General features: G+C 35.8%; 1 protein-coding gene across 1 annotated transcript in view; it reads left to right on the top strand.

Moving 5' to 3' along the window:
- NSD2 (nuclear receptor binding SET domain protein 2) overlaps window positions 1-13,439 on the top strand; it is a 78,664-nt gene that overhangs the window by 42,087 nt on the left and 23,138 nt on the right. Inside the window, exons 12-17 of the mRNA XM_027836146.1 lie at window positions 1,442-1,642; window positions 3,065-3,244; window positions 3,677-3,833; window positions 3,987-4,192; window positions 10,039-10,142; window positions 11,737-12,006. Of these exons, the coding sequence (XP_027691947.1) occupies window positions 1,442-1,642; window positions 3,065-3,244; window positions 3,677-3,833; window positions 3,987-4,192; window positions 10,039-10,142; window positions 11,737-12,006 (1,118 nt within the window). The remainder of the gene's footprint in view (window positions 1-1,441; window positions 1,643-3,064; window positions 3,245-3,676; window positions 3,834-3,986; window positions 4,193-10,038; window positions 10,143-11,736; window positions 12,007-13,439) is intronic.

Here is a 13,439-nt window from a genome sequence, read left to right on the forward strand (position 1 = left end):
AAAATTAACTCAATATAAAGAATGTTAACTATCTGGCTGTGCTGGAATTGTGATAGACATTCTAATCAGTAGGCCATTATTTGAAACGTGGAAATGTTTCATTATAAAAGTTAGTACCCATTGCAAGAAATAGTCATGATAACCAAAAACATCCATAAATGATTATTTCAGTTCAGATTTGTGACCCACTTATTTCAGATTAGAATATACAAAATGATAATATTACCAGAGAATTTGGTGAAATGTGACATGTATTTGATTTTGAGTATTTCAGAGAATTCTTTTTAACTGTAGTGAACATTAATGTTCCAACTATACAGTCTTGAGATTTCTGATTAGTATATTTCACCTTGGTTCTATTTTATCTATGAAGAAAGGGTGTGGTGAGGTCATGTGGCCTAGTTGAATAAAGGAGCTGGTCTCTATCGTTACAACAAACATAGTGACTAAGTGACCCTGAGCAGATCATGGAGCCTCTCAGTGCCCTAGGTAATTTTTTTTTAAGAAATGAGTTGTAGAATAGGTGCTGTTTTCCATTGGTTGGGGAAGTTTCTTCACCACTGTACTGATGAAAACACAGCATCCCTAAATCAAAAGCAAGTCATGCCTACCCGCCTTCCCCCCAAAAAAAGCTTATTTAAAGAAAAGGATTTGTTAAGCAAATTATGTAATAAGGTTAAAGGAAGGCTAGGCACAGAAGTGTTATAATCCCTTTGAGAAACATTTGTTTTTATACAGTTAAAAATTCTAATGCTTGTTACATAAGATTATTATCATCAGATGGTACTTTTCCCATAGTACTATTAACAGTTTTAGTTACTTTATGCTCTTGAGAGGTATAAAATTACATTTCTTCCAAAATATTCTATAATTCAGAATTTACACTAATTTAGTTAAGCTTCTCCCTTAATTATCCTGTCAGATTTCACAACATGCATAACTATTCATAATGCTTTTCCCTGAGTCATAACCACATCTCTTCAAAAGTACAAAAGGCTTCCTCAAGAAGTTTTGGTTTTCCCTTCACTAGAAGTCTTCAAGCAGATTCTGAATGACTACAGATTGAAGTTATTTTAGAGTGGATTATTATTAACATTTGGGCTGGAATTAGGTGGCTTTTTTGATCCCTTCCAACTTGAATATTCTGTGATTGTGTTGAGAAAATGAACTGCATTATTACATTCTGTGTTTTTTCCAGCTATATCTGTGTGTTCAGGCTGAAACTTTGAAGAATGCTTCTCTATTACCAGGGCTTAAAGTTGTAGCTAGTATTTTTACCTTTCCCCTCTGCCACCCCCCCCCAAAAATTTGAAAACTTGACCCCCTTATAAAGGGAACATTGCTAGACTTAGTTGATTTTAGAATGACATAAGTACTTAACTGTAATTTAACTTAACACTAATACTTCTCTATTTCCAACTTTCCCTTTAATCATTATTAGGGATTCACTCGTGTTTTGTTTGTAAGGAGAAAAAAACAGAAGTGAAACGCTGTGTTGTATCCCAGTGTGGAAAATTTTACCATGAAGCATGTGTGAAAAAATACCACCTTACTGTATTTGAGAGCCGAGGATTTCGTTGTCCCCTCCACAGCTGCGTAAGCTGTCATGTAACAAATCCTTCAAATCCAAGATCATCAAAAGGTATTTTGTTGTTCAGTTGTTTCAGTCATGTCTGACTCTTCATGACACTATTTGGGTTTTCTTGGCAAAGATACTGGAGTGGTTTGCTATTTTCTTCTCTAGCTCATTTTTACAGATGAGTAACTGAGGCAAATAGGGTTAAGTGACTTGCCCAGCTCATACGACTAGAAAATGTCTCAGGCTAGATTTGAACTGACTCTATCCACTGAACCATCTAGCTGCCATTTAAGGGTTTTAGAGCCATGTAAAATTAATTAATTTTTCTTCAAATAAGATGGGTAACAACTGAAAAAATCAATCTTAGAGATATATAATAGGACTTTTCCAGTTTCATAGGCTTTTCTTTTTCCTTTTGAACATGCAACATTAGACAAGTACAGTTGATAACCTCCTCCTCCCAAAAAAGCCTTAATTTTTTCACCTTGTTTTTTTTCTCCTAATCATTTAAATGAGAGAAAATTTATGGTTAAATATTCTTAGTTTTTTTTGTTTTTTGGTGAGGCAATTGAGTGACTTGCCCAGAGTCACACAGCTAGTTAGTGTTATGTGTCTGAGGCCGGATTTGAACTCAGGTCCTCCTGACTCCAGGGCCTGGTCTTTATCCACTGTGCCACCTAGCTGCCATCTTGGTTAAACATTCTTGAAAGAAGGTTTAACGTTTTAATTGATTGCTTTCCCCTTAAAAGTTACTGCTGATTTTTCTCCATTGAGAATTTTTTTTCCCTACCTGAAGACCTTTTAAAAAAAATTGTATGTGACATTTCATGAACGATCAATTTAACAAAGCAAGCGTAGTACTCTTCTTGGCATAATTCAGTATCTTATCTCATTGATAATGTGCAGCTTGTCATTTTTAGGTTATTGCATGAGTACCCTTGATAAAGTTCTCCATGCTGGATTATAGTATAAAGATTATTCTGCATACTTGAAGGTTGTATTAATAGAGCACCAGGTCCAGCAACTCCTACTTGACTTTCTGACATATAAATACAGGCCTCGGGACAGACTTTTTATTTGTTGGAGGATCAGCCTACCAGAATCAGGACAGGTTTATCACTAGAAAGCTAACTGTACCAGGTGATGAATTATTTTAGCCACATAAACCCATATGACCATGTTCTAAGGCAGGCCTATACAACCTCTTAGCTATGAGCCGTTTACGGCCATGGGCCGCTTAAAGCATGCCAAAGGATTTTGGGTGGCCTGTGAAAAAAATGTAGAGGAAAACATCCTCTGCATTTTTCTCTGGCCAAAATCCTTTATCCTTCCTCAGGCTCTAAGTGGCCTGAGGGCCAAAGGTTGTGCAGATCTGTTCTAAGGCATGGAAAGGTTGTGGTTTGCACTGGGGGAGGAAGCACCTGCATGGATCAAATCAGAGATCTTTGAAGTATTGGTATGTTGAAACATTTGTGTACTTGATAGGTAAAATGATGCGATGTGTTCGCTGTCCTGTTGCTTATCATGGAGGAGATGGCTGCATGGCCGCAGGTTGTTCAGTGATTGCTTCCAACAACATTGTTTGCACTAATCATTTCACTGCTCGGAAAGGAAAAAGTCATCATGCCCATGTGAATGTGAGCTGGTGCTTTGTTTGCTCAAAAGGTAAGGCATTTTTTTTGTTTCATTTATATTTAATCTATTGTTTGGATACCTTTTATCATTCTACTGAAAGTAATTTTTCAGTGCAGTCACTATGATTATCACATTTTTAAAGTGCTAAAATATACATCAATAGTACATAAGCGTCCTCTGATGGTGACTGTTCACAGTTGTCAACATAACATATTAACATTTTTGCAATTGTTGCTACCATGTAAGAGAATGTTTCAAACTAAAATTAGAGCAAAATATAATAGTGATGTGAACAGTAACAACTTTAATGTATCAAAATGTCAACATTTACAGTGTCATTTTTCTTGAATTAGTATTTCAAAGTCAAATATATCAGTTAATTTTGTTATATATTATGAGAAGTTAAATCAAGACCTGAATTGGAGTAAACAAAAGCTAACTAAAGTTTTCCATTTCACACAGGGGGAAGCCTGTTATGCTGTGAGTCATGTCCAGCAGCATTCCATCCAGACTGTTTGAATATTGAAATGCCAGATGGCAGTTGGTATTGCAATGACTGCAGAGCTGGAAAAAAGCTTCATTTTCAAGACATCATTTGGGTCAAACTTGGGAACTACAGGTCTGTCTAATGAGTAGAAATTCATGCTGATTATGTCTGTGGTTTTTTTCCCCCTCTTTTCAGTTTAGATTAAATTGTGAAAAAATATTTAAAATTGTTATTCCTATCCGTGAAAGGTTTTTAAAAATGTAATTTTTAAAATTTGTTATATAGATGGTGGCCTGCAGAAGTTTGCCATCCAAAAAATGTTCCTCCAAATATTCAGAAAATGAAGCATGAGATTGGCGAGTTTCCTGTGTTTTTCTTTGGATCTAAAGATTATTACTGGACACATCAGGCACGAGTCTTTCCCTATATGGAAGGAGATCGGGGAAGCAGATATCAAGGAATTAAAGGAATTGGAAAAGTCTTCAAGAATGGTATTGAAATATAAAATATGTTATTTAGCTTTTTTCTAAAATGTCTTATGTTCACTCTATTGACAGTCATCTATCTTTTTTCTTTGAAACTATACAGAAAAAAAGGAAATAGAGCAAACATGTTGCATTTGCATTTTAAGACAAATAAGAGAAACTAAATTGTTTGTAAATAGTAGATTAGATAATATTAGATTAGAGAAGTATTAGTGTCATGTTTTTTTACTAGAGTAACATAGTTTGTATAAGGCTATATCCTGTGGCACTCTGTAGTGTATCTATCTATCTATGTGTGTGTGTGTGTGTGTGTGTATGTATGTATTCATTATTTTCAAGAATTAGTTATTTTAAATATTTTCTGGATTCTTTTATCTTACATATAAGTTTTATATTTATCCATTTTTTGACACTCAGAGAATTTGGGGTCAATAAAATACATTTTCATGTTAGTCTGGTTTTACTATAAAGGAAAAAAGAGACTGTTGACATATTGTTACAGTACGTCATTGTGCCTATAAAGAACATAGTTTAAGCCACAATATAGTGGAATTCATAATTCAGTAAGATCCATTATTATAAGATTTTACTGCAATAGTTTTTTCTTTAAGATTTGACTGATCATAGTTAGCTTTAATCCTTATCTACCCCAGTAGGATCATAGGTTTAGAGTTTGAAAGGACCTTAGATGTCATTAAGTCCAACCCCTTCGTTTTACAGATGAGGAAACTAAACTCCAGAAGAGTGATAGGCCTTGACCAGGGAGTGGTCAGTGACAGCCAGGATCCAAATTCCTGTCCTATAGCTGCAGTCAGGCCTCTTTCCACTGTATCACACTGCCTTCCATGTTCTATTCTTATAGCTATGTTCAGGTATTCAAAATCTATTACACAACTAGTCTATAATATTCTCTACATTTGTTATAAAAACTTAAGAAAGATTTTCCTTCATTCAAATGTTTAGATTTGTTTTTAGGATGAGTACAGAAATATCCTTCATAACCCCTCGTGGGTTCAGTTATCATCTCTACCGAGATGATTCCCAGATCTACATATCTATCCTTCATCTATCTCCTGAGCTCCAATCCCACATCACCAATTGCCTGCTATACATCTCAATTTGAATCTCCTTATAAACATTTTATTGTACCTCACACACACTACATTACACATTCTCAAGCTAAGCTGGCCAGTTTGTTCCTCTTCAAGCATGACATTCCATCTCCCGACTCAGTGGTTTTACACAGCCCTATTGAGGGCCTTAGATGCTTCCTTTCCTTAGCTTAATTATGATATCTACTTCCCTCTAAGTCATAAATCTTTCCAAATATCTCCAATTGTTTTTTGTTTGTTTGTTTGTTTGTTTTCTCCAATTGTTAATATTCTCATTTGCCCAAAAGGCAAAAAAAACCTCCAGACTTTGTATATTTTATATTTATCTGTCTATATTTTCTCTTTTCCTTCAGTAAAATGTACACTCCTTAAGAATAAGGACTTTTTTTGATCTTTGCATTCCTAACACCTTGCACAGTACCTAGTACCTGATAGATACTTAATAATTCTTGTTGAATTAAGTTTGTTTCAAAATTAAGGATACAGATAGGGATGAGACCTATGATTTCATTAGTACTGGGAAGTTCAAAAAGAGGAAAACTCCTTTTACCAATGCAGATGGGCATTTTCTCTGTATAGTCTTGGAGAGTGATCTACACTGAGAGAGATGGAGACTTTCCTAGGGTCACACATTCAGTTATGTGCCATAAGCAGCTCTCTTGCTTCAAAGCCAGTGCTTTGTCTACTATATCATGTTGACTTCAGAATTAGATTTTAATATTTCTCCAAATTTATGAGCTACTACTGAGTTGTCAAATATAACTAAATTCGATGTTACTAAAAAGAACAGTTTTAAAAAGTAGAAAATCAATAATAAACCCAAAACATACTCAGAAGAGGAATTTAGACAAAGTAGATCTATTTGATTATGTAAAAGATACACAACTACAAACAACATATGCAGAATAAGAAAGATATAGACTAGGGGAAAAAAATCTTTGAAAAGGTTTGGTAAATTCTGGCATTTAAAATCTATAGGAAATTTGATGTAATAGCCATTCTCCAATAAGGAAATGGTCACAGAACATAAACAAGAATTTCTCAAAAGAAAAAACAAACTATCAGCAATTATTTGAAAAAGAAGTCCAAATCTCTAATTTGAAAAGTGATTTTGAGAATTCTAATTTGAGTCATGAAATTAAAATGGCTCTGAAATAGAACCTTATAACCATTAAATTAGCAAAGACATTTTTAGATAGCAAAGACGCTATTAGATAATAGAATTCAGTGCTTGTGTGACTGTGGAAAAACTGACATGTTAATTGACTTGTGGTGCTGTGAATTGTTTCAATCTTTTTTGGGTATAAATATAGAATTATATAATAAGAGTTATAAAAGTGTTTGTAGCCTTCATCTCAGCAATACCACTTCATATTTTATGCCCTAAAGATGTTACTGACAAGAAAAAAAGACCAATATGTATAAAGATAGTCCTAGTTACAGTATTTGTATAGCCAGACAAATCTTGGAAATAAACAGTACCCTAACAACTTGGAAATGATTGAGACTAAATTATAGTGTATGAGTGTAATGGAATATCATTATGCTAAAAGAAAGGAGAAAAAGGAAAAATACATAGAAAAATGCTATGACTTAAAGTAGAGAGGAAAGAATTAAATGAAAATGTACCCAACTACCACAGCTATGTAAATAACAACATTAAGAAACAATAAAGTCTATGCTACACACATAAGATAATTTTGCTCTATCTTAATAAAGTTAATATATAGTTTTTCAATCAATAAGTTTTTATTAAATTTATTAAGTGCCTACTCTGCCAAGCATGGTGTTAAGTGCTAGGAATACAAAGGCAAAAGACCGTCCCTTACCCTTCATTAGCTCACAATCTAATGGGGAGACAATATGCAAATAATTATCTACAAGCAGGCTGTATATGGAATAAATAAGAAATTATCAACAGAGGGAGGGCACCAGAATTAAGAGGGATTAAGAAAGGCTTCCAGTAGGAGGTGGGATTTTAGCTAGGAAGCCAAGAAGCAGAAATGAGGAAGGAGGGCATTCCAGGCATGGGGGACAACCAGTGGAAATACTCAGAGTTAGAAAATATGGAATATCTTGTGGGAGGAATGGCAAGAAGGTTATTATCAGAGTACATGGGGTGAGTAAGGTATAAAAAGACTGGAAAGGTGTGTGGGGGATAAATTATGAAGAGCTTTGAACACTAAATAGAAGATTTAATATTTTGTCTAGGAAGTAACAGGGAGTCACTGGTTTATGGAGAATGGGGGAGAAGAGTGGCATGGTCAGACATGCCCTTTAGGAAAATCACTTTGGTGGCTGAATGGAAGATGGTTTGGAAAGGGAAAAGACTTGAGGCAGGCCAACCCAACAGCAGGCTATTGCAGTAGTACAGGAATGAGGTGAGGAGGCAGTGTCAGAAGAGAGAAGGGGGCATATTGGCATATTCAGGAGATGTTGCAAAGGTGAAATACGTATGCTTAGGCACCAGATTAGATAGGGGAGGTAAGAGATAGTGAGGAGTCAAGGATGACACCTGGTTTGCAAGCCTGGGTGACTGAGAGAATGATGATGTCCTCAACAGTAATAGGGAAGTTTGGGGGGAAATTACTGAGTCAGTTTTGAACTTGTTGAGTTGAATATGTCTATAAGACATTGAGTTCAAGATTTAATAGGCAGTTGGCGATGTGAGAATGGAGGTCAGCAGAAAGATTAGGGCTGTATAAGTAGAATTGCAAATCATCAGCATAGAAATGATCATTGAATCCCTGGGAGCTGATGAGATCACCAAGTGAAGTAGTATAGAGGGAGGAGAGAAGAAGGTTTAGGGTAGAGCCCTGTGGGACACACATGGTTAGTGAACATGACCTAGATGAAGATCTAGCAAAGGAGACTGAGAAAGAGTGGTCAGATAAGTAGGAGAACCAGGAAAGTAGAGTCACAGAAACCTAGAGAGAAGAAGAGTATCAAGGAGAAGAAGGTGGTCAACATTGGCCATATTTGGCTTTTAAAATTCTTCATAATCTGGCCCCTTTCCACCTTTCCATTTTTCTTCCATCTTAACTCTCCTCTACATTTTCTACGATCCACTGATTAGCCTCCTTGCTGTTCCTCAAGCAACACACTCATCTCTTGACTCTCACTGGCTGTTCTCCCTGCTTAGAATTCTCTCTCTCCTTGTCTCCACCTTCTGGTTTCTCTGGCTTTCTTCAGGTCTCAACTGAAATCCTGCCTTCTGTACAAAGCCTTTCCCAATTTCCCTTGATGCTAATGCCTTCTCTTTTCTGAGTTTATCTCCATTTATCTTGTATATAGCTTATTTGTGCAAAACTGTTTTCTGTTTTCATGTTGATTCTTCCATTAGACTGAGCTCCTTGAAAACAGATGTTCCTTTTGGCTTTTTGGGGGGGGGGGTGGTATTCCCAGTGCTTAGCACTGTGTCTGGTATATAGGTTTTTTTTTTCTTTTTCTCTTTTTCTTTTTCTTTTTTTTTTGCTAGGCAGTGGGGTTAAGCGACTTGCCCAGGGTCACACAGCTAGTAAGTGTTATGTGTCTGAGGCCAGATTTGAACTCAGATCCTCCTGACTCTAGGGCCGGTGCTCTATCCACTGCGCCACCTAGCTGCCCCCTGGTATATAGTATTTTGTAAATGCTTATTGACTTGACTTTGTTTTTAAAAATGTTCTCTTTTCTTATCTCTGTGAATGTTTGTGCTTGTTGATGGAATTTCTAATTTTTATTAATAAAATTTTTTAAATTAATGATAATATCTGAGTATTAAATTAAGATGAAAATGTATTTTCAATCATAGACACATTGTGTCAGCCTTATATATAGAGTAAGAAACTGGGACGTATTCTTTATTGAGAGTAAATTATAAATGTTTTTTTTCTTTTCTCTTTTTATGTGAGGCAATGGGATGAAGTGACTTGCCCAGAGTCACACAGCTAGTAACTGTCAAGTGTCTGAGGCCAGATTTGAACTCAGGTCTTCCTGAATCCAAGGCCAGTGCTCTATCCACTGTTCCATCTAGCTGCCCCTTATAAATTTTTAAAAATAGGTTTTTATTGATATCTTTTGTTTTTACAAAACCTACATTTCCCTTAGTATTATCCTTCCCTGATTTCAGAGAACCTTTATAACAGAATTTTTTAAGAAGAAAAGGAGGGGACAATTTAAAACCAATGAACACAATGAAAACATCTGATGTTTTATGCTGTGTTCTGCACCCATGTTTTCCATCATTCCAAAGAAGTAGGAGGAGTTGTCTTCTCATCTGTCTTCTTTGGGCCCAAGCACGGCTTTTATGATTTGGCAACATTTAGTTTGGGTTTTGGTTTTCTTTCCATTTACGTTGCTGTCAGTGTATATATTGTTTTCTTGACTTGGCTTCATTTTGCATCAATTTATATAAGATTTCCATGCTTCCTTGTATTCATCATTTTCATATTTTCTTAGAGCACAGCAGTATTCCATTACATTCATGTACTGCAGTTAGTTAAGCCATTCCCTAGTTGATGGCATCTACTTTGTTTCCAATTCTTTGTCACCACAAAAATTACTGCCAAAAATATCTTAGTGTATATTTAAACTGTAAATTCTTAGTGTCTTTTTCATTTTGTAACATAAGCCAGCATTCTGGATCAATTTAGCCATAAAATGACATTTGAACAAAAGAAATTGTCAGGAATATAGAATAAAAGAGAGATGAGCTATTTGTGTTAACAAGATTTCTTACCCATATTTCATCAACTTTTTTAGCACTGCAAGAAGCTGAAGCTCGTTTTCGAGAAGTAAAGCTTCAACGGGAAGCCAGAGAAACCCAGGAAAATGAACGTAAACCTCCACCTTACAAACACATTAAGGTGAGACTTTTAAATATAAATATTAGAAGAAATCATTAGAGCCATAGTGTTGAATGCAACATTGAGAAATTGGATAATTAAGTATTAATGAAGTTTAAATTGTTAAACATTTGTGTGAATAGCTATGAATCTCAACAATGGACAATTTGTATGGGCAAGTACACATTTATTATGGTGTCATCATCTTCAGTAAATAGTGCCATAATACTATGGAAGAGACTGAACTAAAAGCCCAAGACAAATATAAAAGAACTTCAACACCAAGTAGTATGGGAAAAGTGCAATATGAATAGTGTAGGTGATAATTTTTGTAGGAATTAATTGAAAGATCACCCAGATAAAGAGCAAAATGGTGTCATTTTGGAATTTAGTGTGCAGGAATATCCCTTATAAGATTTATTACATGGAAGGGATGGGTTTTAAGTTTTACTTGCCATGGTTAGGTAAGATTTCAAGAAATATAGGAGTGAACAAAAAGCATTTCAAACAGTCATGGAATTCACAGTTGCACTCATGGGGACAAGGTCTGCTTGTGAGGGAAGTAAGCAGATAATTCCGTTATGGTAGAGGAAAGTAATGGGAGTCAACATATGGATGAAGTAGGTTATAGCCAGACTGTGGAGGACCTTGCTTTTGAGCATGGTGTCTGACATAGTGAAAGTAGTTGTAGCTTTATGTAGCTTTGATCATTGGAATTTGAGATTGAAGGTATGTTGTAGTATTCTGAGGGTAAGAAAAAAGTGAGCCAAATAAGAGAGATAGTGTGGGAATTGAAAGGACCTAGTAATTGGATTTCACTAATTGAATATTTTTGTTTAGCACCAGTTAATGATGCCCATGTGCTTCCTGTTCTCAAATGGCTTATAATGTTGTGATCACAATCTAGACATCAGGACCAGAAAGGTCAAACAGTAATCTCCCTGTCCCCTTTGTGTATTGTTTCTTTTCAGTGACAGGAGCTCAATTCAGTTCCTTGTCTCTGTCACTTTTCCCTACTACTGATACAGTCTTTTACTTTTTGTTTTGTGAAGTCTGTGATTCTCCTTAAAATAAGTAAATACATACATACATGTGTATTTTACATATATACACATCCATGTGTATACACATACACACACATACTCCATAAGCATGTATACTCTGATTTTTAATAAAGTAGGACCCATCAAGGCTGTCTCCCCTTATATTTGATAATGCCACACCTTTAGATCCTTTTGGCTACCCTCCGTTATATCATGGAAATGAGTATGCAATTGAATGAAAGTAGAAGAAGAATCATTTTCATTGAGTACTTTTTGGTTTTTCTTTGCTTCTCCCTCTACTGCCTTCTCCAGACTGGTATTAACTGAATTTAGAAAATTTGGAATTACCCATCCACCTATATTTTTGGTAAACTGTTGTACCCTAATGATGTCCAAGGTCCTGTTCTTTATTCTCAGAAAAAAAGGCAAATAATTAACATTAATAAAATGTTGGCTGGATTTTTCATTTCAGCTATAATGTATAAAATTTAAGAAATCTCATTGAAAGTGAAGGCATATGAGGGATTCAGGTGTCCTGCCTTCCTTTAAAGTAGTTTAATTTCTACACTCAGGTGAATAAACCTTGTGGAAAAGTTCAGATATATACAGCTGATATTTCTGAAATTCCCAAATGCAACTGCAAGCCCACAGATGAAAACCCCTGTGGTTTCGACTCGGAGTGTTTAAATCGGATGTTAATGTATGAGTGCCACCCTCAAGTTTGTCCAGCAGGAGAGCAGTGCCAAAACCAGTGCTTTACCAAACGTCAGTACCCAGAGACAAAGATCATCAAAACTGATGGCAAAGGCTGGGGCCTGGTTGCCAAGAGGGACATTAAAAAGGTATGCAATATTTTTTCCCTGTAAGAGAATCAGGAGAGAATGGTCTTTCAGAACTTTTATTTAAAGTGGTCACTTGATCTAAAATTGGGAAACTTCTCAAAATATGATTAAACTACTTACCTTTAAATTTTCTGTCTTGAAGCAAAGGTGGGAGTGCTAGTTTGGTTTTATAAGAAAGAAAATCTTACTCAAAAAGGCAGCCCTGACCTTTGGAAGAAGTAGTCAGTAGTTATGAAGAATTGTGCTATTGAAAGGGATGGAATAGAAAAGAGTGCTACTTTAGTTCTGTACAATCCCAAGTAGTAGGATTCAGATAATATATTTAAATTCTTCTTTATGCTACCACTTTAAAAATGTGTCTACAAATGTTTTTTGAATGCCTTTTTATCTTTGCTGCTGTGGTTCCAGAGCCCAAAAAAGTCTGCTGGTATAGATGCTTTAGTTCAACAAGTAGTAAATGAATATCTCGTCTGAATCCTGTGAGATTAAATAGCAATCTTGTTTTTATAAGAATGACCAATGGAGCACATGTAATGGAATTCTTTCCTTACCTCTCTAAATTTCTATTTCATCCAGTCCATTTTGCTGTGTTGTTTGACAGACTATATAAAAAGGTTTCCCCACAGGAGATGTAATGGTCATATTAAAAAGAAGTTGTCATTCTAATCCAGTTTTTAAAGACCATTCTTTTCTTATTTTCTTAGTATCAAGTTTGATTCTGGATGTTTAGGGGGAACAGGCACTACCAGTGAATATCCTGAAGGGTTGATGATATATTGTGTGTGGTGAGGGTGAAGGGGTAGAGATGGAGGAATGGCTCACAGGAAGATCTGCTTTTGACACATACTGACTATGCGACCCTGAGGAAATCACTTCTCAATGCCCTGTTAACTCTCTAAGACTACTAAGCAGATGCTAGTCTGTACTGGTAAGGGAGTTTCCTCCATCAGAGTTTTTTACACTTGTAAAGTTACAAGGCTAGTCTTATTGAATTAATCAGAAATGATGCCTAGAAAGATTGCCGTAATTCTCTTGGGGCCCGTAAAGTTTCCTAGACCTTAGAGAAGTTACTTGGTCTGGGAGGCGTAGAGCTGAAAGGTAGATTACAGGTCACTAAGATGTTCGTAGCTCAGACTTAGAAGTCTCTGGTAATTTTCTCTAGTTATCTTCTGTTTTAATGAACAGACCTGGGAGAAAGCTTTCTTACAGAAGCAACAATTGCTTAGAGAAGTGGCTTGGGTTAGAAATCCTTTAAAGCCTAAGTGGCATGTCCTTTGCAGTCAACCCCTATTTCAACTCTTCATTCTTAGGATCAAGCAATTCCTGCACTGTTTGGTAGTGTAGGAAAAAGTATGTGAGCTGGGACATATGATTTTTGTGCTTCAACCAAGTGCATTCTAAGCCTGTGGCTTTCTACGACCCACCTAAGGAGA

Source organism: Vombatus ursinus, unplaced genomic scaffold, assembly GCF_900497805.2.
Source record: "Vombatus ursinus unplaced genomic scaffold, bare-nosed wombat genome assembly UNPS02014818.1, whole genome shotgun sequence".
NCBI lineage: Eukaryota > Metazoa > Chordata > Mammalia > Diprotodontia > Vombatidae > Vombatus > Vombatus ursinus.